The sequence below is a fragment of the Electrophorus electricus genome, chromosome 10 (genome assembly GCF_013358815.1).
Source record: "Electrophorus electricus isolate fEleEle1 chromosome 10, fEleEle1.pri, whole genome shotgun sequence".
NCBI classification, from domain to species: Eukaryota; Metazoa; Chordata; class Actinopteri; order Gymnotiformes; family Gymnotidae; genus Electrophorus; species Electrophorus electricus.
Window position 1 is genome coordinate 8339892 of NC_049544.1, and position 11068 is coordinate 8350959.

The 11068-nt window shown below is 36.9% G+C and overlaps 1 protein-coding gene across 1 annotated transcript; it reads right to left on the bottom strand.

Annotated features, from left to right (window-relative positions):
- Positions 1 to 463: 463 nt before the first annotated feature.
- On the bottom strand, positions 464 to 7150 carry entpd3 (ectonucleoside triphosphate diphosphohydrolase 3). Its single transcript, XM_035531074.1, has 10 exons — positions 7094 to 7150; positions 5098 to 5220; positions 4006 to 4123; positions 3622 to 3763; positions 3207 to 3366; positions 2656 to 2883; positions 1645 to 1917; positions 1170 to 1280; positions 859 to 993; positions 464 to 655 (listed from the first exon to the last, which is right to left on the bottom strand). Exons 1-10 carry the CDS (start codon positions 7148 to 7150, stop codon positions 464 to 466), a joined length of 1539 nt encoding a protein of 512 aa, XP_035386967.1.
- Between the last annotated feature and the right edge of the window lie 3918 nt (positions 7151 to 11068).

An 11068-nucleotide genomic window follows, 5' to 3' on the forward strand; every position in this document is an offset into this window, starting at 1 on the left:
TTATCTTGTCCTCTCCGAGCTACAGGAACTCACATGTAACTAAAAAAAAAAAAGAAATCTGAATATGGCCAGCAGAAATAGTTAGCAATTCATTCTTCAAATACTTTGCTTGCAAAGCTAATTTCACCTAACCTGGTCCTGAGTGCAATTTCATCATATCAGTTGCTCTTATTTTATTTTACATTCCAAATAGTAATAGTCATAATAAAAAACACCTTAAGCTGCAGTGATATATCAGAAGCTAGATGTGCTGTTGTGCATTCAATGTCTTTGCCTGAGACACCTGCAATTCCAGGCGGTGAGAATTCATGGTGTATCCTGTATGAAACCCTGGTCAGGAACCGCTGAAACTGTGGCAGAGGGCCCACATACACAGCCCTAGATTTCAGTGGGTGAGGTCTTCTGCTGCTGTGCTGCTGTTCGAAGACCGAGGAGCGCTTTCTGAACAGAGCTCTTCCAGGCATCAGTAGCAGAACCGCACCAGGGTGATGATGAGGAACATGAAGGTAATGATGATCAGGGCAGAGAGGATGAAGAGAAGAGCAGCAAAAGCAATGTTGGGTATAGGAAGTTTCAGCAGTTTGGCCTCAGCTGGGATCATGTTTGACTGGGCTAGCATATAGCCCAGGGACCAGGCTATACTTGTGTTATTGATCTGGAAAAGAGATAGTAGTTGAAAATTATTTGTCATGACATAACTGTTAGAACTGTTAGAACATCTTAGGTGCTTGGAAAATGAAGAAGTTGCGGGAGTCCCATTGGATAAAGAGTTGGTTTGAAATTAATAAAATGTGTCTTCATCTTTGTACCATAGAAGTTCTAAGTATCGATTTAATGCCTTTTTGTCAAAAACTGTACCTCTTTTTTAAAATTGAGATTTTCCCAGTTGTCGGAATTGAACTTGTATCCATCTACGAGGAGTGTATGAACATAGTTTGCGGAGTAACAAACAGATTTCAAGTGTACTTCTGGGAGTTTGTAACTGTTCTTGAGCTAGAATGCCAAAACAAAAACCATATTGATTAGCTCTGCAACTTCAACTGGTTGGCTGTATTGTTTAGTATTTCAACATACGAAATGCACACACAAAAACAAAAGCAAAGCAAAGCATAACAAGTCAAAACAACCATGTTATATATCTACATTCTCAGCCTCTTAGCAGTACTCACTGTTTTCCAGTCCATGGAGCAGACTGACCGCATGGTGGCATTAAACTTCTCTAAACTGTTAGAGCCACTTACGTTCAGAGCCTTGGCAGTATGGTAGAAGCCAGCATATGCCTTAGCAAAAGATAGCACAACAAAACAGTTAAGGTGGTAATGAGATTATGGCAATAGATTATCATATTGTCAAAAATAATGTGAATAAGCAACAGGGAAATATTTTTAGTCCTAAAAGTTTAAGGTTGGTTTTCAAAAGCTGTTCAGTCATATTTTCAATTCCACATTAGAATACTTTGATTAAAAGTGACAGAAATGGCCTAGTAAAAGAAATCCATTCAAGAAACCAAAACTAAAACTTTTTGTTATCCTTTATAAAAACAGACATTCTGTAATGTTGTTATTCTTAGTCATCCACAGAGATTAAAATGCCATTCAAATTGATGATATATGATAAACTGTCATGCTAAGTGGGAGTGCATACCATGAAGTCCCCGGTGACAGGTGGTTGGTAAACTCCTTCAAACGAGCAGTTTTCTTTTCCATGACAAGAATTCAGATCAAAAATCCTCCTGACCAGACGTTTGCACATAGCTGGGTCACTCTGTCCAACGAAAGTGATGTTCCTCTCTGGCCCATTCTGAGCTGGTGCCTGGCTCTTTGTACATTCACTGCCGAAGACATCACTGGCTTTCATGGTGATGTTGTAGCCAGCAGGATAGCACGGGTGGTTTATATGTGACCAGTTCGAGGACTTCTGGGATAGGGGTGAAATATTTAAGAGGCCAATTATTACACCCCTGAAAAATCTTGATTAACCACTTTTAACAAATTAGGAAATCCACAGTTCATCTCTAACCATGTTTTGGGATACATGATATATATTTCACTTGCAAAGAGCAAAATAAAGAAGAAAAGAGTAATGAATCTTAATGTAATTTGATCTGCCACTTCTCAACAACACAAAGACAGCAGTAGGCTGTCTGGGAAAGCACTGACTTACATAAGCTCAAGCATCAGCTACTGGTTTAAATGGACCGTGTGTGAACATTAATGGATTTGTGACAGAATGGTTTTACAGGAATTTTACATTTTGCCTTACTCTGGTCTGCTTTGTGTAATTAGTGTAAGCACCAAAACAAGAGAAATGGATTGATCAATACAGTAATGCCATAATGCACCTTTAATAGGCCTCGCCCTGTCTACAGACAGAGATGACATTACATTACATTCCACCCCCAGCAAATCAGGGCTGTTCAGGTCTTGATGGTTTCTAAAGAAAATTTCTAAAAACCATAGACTTTGCCAGTGGAAGTTAATGTATTTCTGATGTAGTGACTATTTTCCTGTTCTGTTCTTGAAGAGTTATGCCAGCATGCATAATATTTACAGAGTTGGAAGAGGGCTGCCTGTACATGCTTTTGTAGAGTAATTTTTCCCCCCTCAGGCAAATAACATTTAAGTAAAAAGAGGTGAACAGATCAATAAAGCTTACCTTTGCAAGCTCTGCTAAGACTTTCTTCTCTGCCTCATTTTTGCCATAGCACAAGAAGCTGTGTGTGTAGATGTTGTATTCATAGCCATAGAGTGCCACCTGGACTAGATCCTTCCCTCTAGTGTTGTCTGGGGCTGCAAAGGCAATCTGCGTGGATGCGCCGCCCAGGTCCAGAGAGCCCTGAGTCCTAGCTCCGTGTGCATGAATCCAGGCGTTCCATATATTCTTCTGTAGCAGAGATCAGAGCAAGACAGATACAGCTCAGTGAAAGATTTAGATCAATGTTTGTGTGCATAAAGTTTATATCTTTGTGTAGTAACTAAGACATGATGAAGAAATATTACATTTATTCAGTTTGTGGAACTGAAAACCATCAACAGACAATCTCATAAACCTTTGTTGCATAGAGCTCCCCTAAAATCTTCTCTTTTGGGGGCTAATTGTAAGATATAGCATGTTAATAATGAACAGCTTCTTTCATGTTTGAAGCTAATGATTGCTAGAGATTTAACACAGCCATCACTCAAAAGGAAAAAGCCTCTTAACCTGACCTCCAGGAAGTTTCCCATCAGATAGTTGACCGTGATCCACCCATACAGACCCTCTTCCTGACCTGAGATAATGGAAGCATTCTGGAAATCGAAGGGTAAAGAGTGCAGATATTCCTGCAGAGCCACCAGGATGATATTAGCAGCCGCTTCATTCTTCTGGCTGCATAGAAATTTTTTATTTTTTTTTACAAAAACCTCAGGTGTCATTTATGTCTAATTCCTAGTAAAGAATAATGCTTTATGTTTTACCACTCAGCTTATATAAATTTGGCTTGAGAAACAGTATATGTATTAATTTATGATTTTTAAGGTATATGACTCCACTGTGAATAACAGAAATCAAACATTGCAATATTATTGCTACATTGTCATAAAACAGTAGATATGTTTGCAAAAATTTAGACAAACTGCTTACTGAAGTAATCTCATTCCTGCAGTTGCTCCAAGAAAAATGGATGTGGAATTGCGCTGACTCAGTGGGACTGTCTCTGTTATGATTCCCATGCACTTCATAAGGTTTTTCCATGATTCTTTGTTCATTTCTGAGATACCTGGACCTGCATATAAACATGATCATTTAATAGAAATGGTTTATTTTTTTGACACAGGATTAAATAGCCTTTCCTCTAGTACATATTCATGCCCTTACAGTGGAACTCAGTGTCCACAGTGTTTGTTTTAGTTGAAAGACATGATAAATTTAGTTTGAAGAGAGACAAGAGTCCCACACATCATCGATGGGGAGAAACTTATATAAATTATGGAGGAAAGATCTCCATGATGGTTCACTAGTTCATACCTTTGACCTGACACATATTGGTCTGAGTCACAACCCCGGTGTTGTTCTCTTTCTCTGCTGGCCACTGGTAAAGATACACAGTAGTTCTGGAGGAACCAGCATCTAGCACTATGCCATACTATACACACACACAGAGAGAGAGAGAGAGAGAGAGAGAGAGAGAGAGAGAGAGAGAGAGAGAGAGAGAGAGAGAGAGAGAGAGAGAGAGAGAGAGAGAGAGAGAGAGAGAGAGAGAGAGACTGGAATTTTAACAACCTTAAAGAGTCCCATTCAATTGTAGCAATTAGAGCTGTAGCAATTTGCCATTGCTGAAGTCTTTGGTTGCTGAGGTTCTCATGAAGGCGCATGCATACTTCATGAGAAATTAAATGACTTCAACATGCAAAACTTGGGGGTTGATATGCCCACTCAGTCTAAATGTTGGAACTGCCCTGTTCAATGAAAAAAAATTAACACAGTTAAATAACATTTGGTGTTTGTTCTTAGTCAAACTAGTGAGTAGTGTGAACTTACAAGTTGTTAAACAATAGGCTTGGCTTAGGCTTTTGTATCAGAATGACTGAGCAATGAGAACCGGCTCAAAATAAGACAACCTTCATATAATTGGGCATTCTGATCACCAAATAGAGGAGTGGGTCAAACTCCCACTTCTGACGGTTACTTTCAGCAGTTCTTCCTCAGGATCAATAAAGATCTATCTCTCTAAACAATACAAGCATTCTGACACATTACACAATTGACCCCTGGGATAAAAGCCCCAAGGCAGACTATGCTAAAGATGTTTTTTTTTATATATGCACTTGCTTAGACCTGCACTGTTTGCAGATTCTCTCTAGCCTATGACACATGTTTATAATATAAGTCACAGTCTTAAAAAATAATCACAACTGTCAAGACTAGTTTCGGAGCAGCTCTTACACACAGCATTTTCAAGATAACAAGGCAGCATTTCCAGTTAAACTTGATTGGATTGTCCTCTGTACTTTTACACTTGCTTGTAATTAACCCTGGTGTGTTTGGAATATAATATTATTTGCATGATGCAGTTTGGCTAGTCTGTGATTGAAATTTGTCTTATGTGAAGGGTCTTACCTTAAGTCCAGGAGAAACAAAAGTCCTTTGTTGCTTCTGAACTGTAGCGATTGCTATGATGATGGCTATGCTGACCAACAGGAAGAAAGTAGCCAAGGCTGTTGTTATTTTGCTCATTATTTCCTGTGAATGGTTGCGGTAAGAGCATGAGTAGATTATTTATTCTCATAAATGAACAGCTTTAATTTATAGGTTTCAATTAAATAAATTTTAAAAAATCTTAGTTTTGAGTATGAAATGTAATACCATGCTACAAAATTTCAAAAATGCCATTTCACATTACAAAATAACCAAAGAAAGTCAGATAAGAACTTACTTAGTGAACCATGGGGTTAGCCCTAGTTAGAAATAGCTGACATGTCGACTTTAGGTTTGAATCTGTCTCTCCTTTATATATAGAGTTATAGTATATAGTTATAAATATGTATGTCCATATATACTTAAATATATATTATATATGAAATATATATGCTTGAGATTGTGAGATTAAGGTTTCTTAGGAAATGGCAAAAAATAAAAAACACAAACTCATTAATGCCATGGATGAAAAGAGTCTGACACAAACTGTACAGATCAATAGATGAGTTAGTAAACAGACAGCCTATAAGGGCTTACAGTGCAGTATTATGAAGGCACCTCTAAACGTCTGTAGATCTGCAACTGATTTGACACTGTCAATATGTCTACATTTCCGTAATCTATTACACATTTGTAATGTATCTATTACATATCTATTGCTATTATGTTTTTCAAAGAAAATTGTATTTATTTGCGCATAGTGGGAGACATAGGAAGACATATTTAAGTGTATTGATTCTAGAATTCATCTTTAATTTTTAATCCTAACAACTTCCTGCGTTGGTCCGAATCTTTCAAGAGCATAGTGTATAGAGGAGCATAGGAATGCAAAAAATACAATGCTACAACATACTACAACATATTAATTATTAATTATTATTATTATTATTATTATTATTATTATTATTATTATTAATATTAATTAAATTGGAACAATCTTTGTACTTATTTTACAACAATTGTGCAAAAATAGAATGAAAGCATAACTGTAATGGTGTCTACCTGACCATACTTTAAAGAAAGCAAATGTTAGACATACATCTCCATATGCATTTCAGCCCTTTATAAAGAATACAAGTTGGTAGATCTCATTGGAAAAAAATGTGCATTTAAATGTAGATATTTTAATTTTTAATACTAATATCAATAATATTTAATAAAAACAATTTAATATGTAAAATACATTTACATTTAAATACACTGGAAGTATGTATATTAGTACTTTAATACAAATGTGTAATAGCATACAGTAAAATGTAATTTGAAAACAATTTCTTAGTGCATACTGAATACACCAAAAATACATATTATCTTTGAAGTTCCACAAGAACACATAAAAATGGTTCTATTTTAGGGTGGTCTAGTTGACTAGAATTAACATAGGCTTCACTGCTAATTTTGTAAAATTATAATATTACAAATAAAATGTAGCTGTTTTCTAACAGTTTGTGCGTTTTTGCATGCTAAAGTTTTGGACACTTAAATATATTCCTTTTCACTAGGGAAAAGAACACCGCACTCCATGTCGCGCCATTTAGGTACAATTAGGTACTTTCTTTATTTTCTTTGCTGAATAAGGATTATTGGACAAAAAATGACAAAATATCATACAAAACTACACAAACCCCAAACTACAAGGAAGATTCTAGGTGAGTAACTGGAGTGTACTGTAGTAAGACATGTAGATATATTCAAAATTGTAGTAAAGTATGTTCCCAGAGAAACAGAACATTTCAGACAGAGATCCTTCATCAGCTGTGCAAGCAAAGCAAAACACCCCTCCCCCCCCACACACACACACACATATATATATATATATATATATATATATATATATATATATATATATATATATATATATATATATATATATATATATATATAAAAGGAAAGTGAGGAAATGGACATCTTTGCCTACCTTTTTGTGTGAACCTCCAGTAAGGTTATCAGAAGAATGTGATTCTTTCTTGACCATCCTGTATAGGAAAGTGTGTTTGTGGGTGTGTTTTTGCACTGTACTTGTGCATGTGTTCTAGAGTGTCAGAATGGGAGGGGCAACAGAACTCACAATAAACTCCTCCCACACAGGCAAGTACAGCCTCCTAATCTTTTTTTTTTTATTCTGAAAACAGTAATTATTTGTATACTTATGTCTAACACATGCTTTAACAGATAGATTTTCTATTTATAATCCATATCTCATTACTTTTCCCATCACAGATAATTGTGCACAATAGCACAATTTCATTGATATACCTCACATTCTTAATATTGAGAAACATACTGCTCCTCTTCAGACTGTGTTCTCACGGGCTTAACTACATGCTAATGAGATTTTATTTAAACCTTCAATAACCCTAATCATTTTCCATTGGGAATTTTCTGAACTGGATGCTCATAATCAGATGTTTATGCATGCTCATCTGTGATTTTGCTGATTGAAATCCCACTTCCAGTACTGCAGTGCAGTTTCACAAGGGGACTAAAGAACCACATTTGTCTCTGTGGAAAAAGTAGGAAGCCATATAAGCATATTGGTTATAGTAGCAGACAACAACAATAATGTTAATGTAAAATGATTTCAGTGGGTAGTTTGGCTTTTATGACGAACTGGAACTGTAGATGCCTGCTTTTAAAGCACTTTATGGTAATCTAAGTAGGAAGAGGTGTGTGGTGGCTGGTGCTCTGGGAAAAGTGTAGACCACATTCATGAACTGTGTCTCTGTGTCATTAACAGAAACATCCATGTGCAAGATAGCTTTGGTAGCATAGGTACAGGGGATCATTTTGTATGTTCAAAAAGTATTAAATGAATCATAATTGGTTTGAATCATTATATTAGAATTGCTAACTCAAATTTCCAATCATTGCACTTGCTTAGAAAGCAGACACTTCTTGAGTGGTTTCCATTACCCATCTACTTTTAACAAAGTAAATAATATGGTACACATCAAAAACCAGGAACCCTCAGAAACTGTTTATATGTAGAGGCTAGTCTTTTTATTTTTATTTTTTACAAAATTCTTCAGCAAATTTCCATATACTATTAATTAAAAGAATCCTGCCTGTTTCAGGGCAGTGTAGAAAGATTTAGCTGACACTTTTATCCAAAGCAATTTACAATTATGACTGAGTGCAACTTGAGAGTTAAGGGCCTTGCTCAGGGGCCCAACAGTGGCAACTTGGTGGGGCTTGAATTAGCAACCTTCCAATTACAAGTCAAGTACCTTAACCACTGAGCTTCCACTGCAACTACACCCCAGCCTCAATCCCTGATCTTGCAGATAATAAACATGTGCTCTTACAACCAGTCCAAAGAGCCAGCTCACTGATACAAACCCCACAACACCCATTTTAATAATATCTCTGTGGCACTACCATCTCCATCGAGGTGACTGTCTCCATCACAGGCAGTCATACCAATTACTATTGCTATAGCTTTCATTGATACATGGGCAGAAATAATTTCATTACATCCATATGTGTCATTCACAGACAATTATAGAATGTCAGATATCATGTCTTCTAAATACTATCTGTGCCTTGGAACAGCACATATCCTCAGTGTGAACCAGTACACAATGAGACAGACTGGAGAAGAGACAGTGAAACTGGATTAAGCTGTTCCTCTTATCACATGCTGGCTTTAATAGGAATATTTTTAGATGTGAGAGTGATTTGACACCACATTAGGCAGCACAAGCCGGAAAACCTGTCATTCGTAATTAGATCGAAGGAGTGGGGTGAGTAGGAAACAGCTACTTCAGCTCGCACTGGACTCTGAAGGGGATTGCAGCCTTAGGCTTCACTGCACACAAACCCTTGGCCTACAAATACATAGCCCTGTCAATGGTGTTTGATGCCATTGACTCAAGCTCAGCTTGGTTGAATGCATTACTTTGGTGTGTTTCTATTTCAGCAAGTTTAACCACTTATTTATGTGAATAAATATTTAAGGAGTAATGACAGGTTATTTAAAGTTAGATTTTCACATTTTGGTAATATTTTAGATTGAAATAAGTATGTACATGTCACGGAACGCTCGCCTCCCGCGAGTCACGTGGTTCGGCCAGCCACGTGCACTAGGAGGACTTTCGTGTGTGGCCACGCCTGCACACGCTTGTACTTCGTTTTGTCTGTGTGTATTTAAACTCACGTCAGGGTGTGCGGCGTCGTTGGTCATTGCAGATGTAATGTCTGAATGTAACGTGTTTATGTTAGATGTATTCTTGTGTATCGTGTTTGTTTAACGTCAATCGTTTCATGTTCATCGTTTATAATACGTGTGAGTGCTGCTGTCGTTTATGTTAATAAATGTTCGTCCCTGTCGAGGAAATCTGTGCGTCCTGCCCCTCGCCCTTGGTGTTGGTAATCCTTTGATGTGTAAGACAACCTTACTTAAGACACATTTCCTCAAGGCAATTAAGCAATGAACAGAGAAGGCCTATAGGAAATAGAGCCTGGTGTGAAATTACTTACTGAGCTGCTAAAATCCTGTGCAGCAGCAGCAGTGTCCTCTAATATATGAAAATGGTAATGCACCATATAAACAAATATCCAACAGAAAGGCCATTCAGTGATGTGCTATCATTTTTCAGGCACTCTGTGGAGAAGCAATGGAAAGAGTGAGTGAAAGAGAATGGGGAAGATTTTCAAACAGAGTAGCCAGAGGGCTTTCCCCTTCAGACCATGCCCTTTGACTTCATACTTGGAGTCTGGCATCAATTATGCACAATCAGACAGTTGTTCTACTCTGTTTTTACTGTTTTTAGCCAAATATCACTGTTCTTTGTTCTCACATTTATACAGAGATTACTGAGTTCAGTTAGATAGTTGTGAGTTACTGCCTGGTCTGTGGTACTGTAGGACTGACTGCAAGGCGTCTGATCTTGCCACCCAGTCTGGAAAGCGTGCAGACAAAATTTGCTCTGCATAAAAAGAATTATGATCTTCATTGTTTTTTAGTCCACATGGCCGGCCTTGGATTGATGTCTTCTTTTATCTTGCTGTTCATCCTATGTTAAGCATTTGGGAAAGCATCCTATGTGAAGCATTTTTTGGAGAGCACTGCAAAACCAAGGCACTATGAAGATTCCCTGGAACTGTGCATATCTCATTCATTGGCTAGTATATAGTATTGTACTTTCATCGAAGTGTTTAAAAAAATGTAATTTATCATTATTCAGTCTGTACTGATAGGGCTTAGTGTGCACTTTGTGTCTTTGCCTGGAGGTTGGTGAAGTATACTTTGAGCCAGTGGCTCTGAGCTATAGTTGATCACTAGCACCCCTCTCTGGGCAAAATCTATGCTGGACAAATTTAGTTGAAAAGATTTCAAACTAATAAAATAAAGCCCATTATAACTTCACATTAACACATAGACTATCAACAGTAATAATCATGCAATGTAATAATCCTGAAATACACACAATGTGAATTCCTCTACAATATACTGCACTTCTGAAAATATAAACGCTCATCTCTTTCTTATGGCATAATGGAGGGACTCTAACATACAGTTTTTCAATTTTACAATGTTCAGTACATGTTTGAACACATATTTAGCTGTGGAATTGGAAATGTTTTTATTCTTATGGAACTGTAGCATAAAAAGCTGTTTTAAGAATAATGACAAGAGCTTTCCAAAATTTGTTCATACCCTAGATGCTTTGTAAATGTGAAATGAAATCAATTTTGTATGTACTCATTATCATGATCACCAGGTTGACAGGGTTAATAAAATGGAAAACATTCATTGCTCAATGAAACAAAAGTTATGAAGTGTATGGTTATTTCTGCATGTTAATAATTTAAAAGTCATTGAGCAGCACACATACAGTTGCAGAGCATTAAAATCAAGTGCAATCATACTGAATTGCAACCCCTAACAACA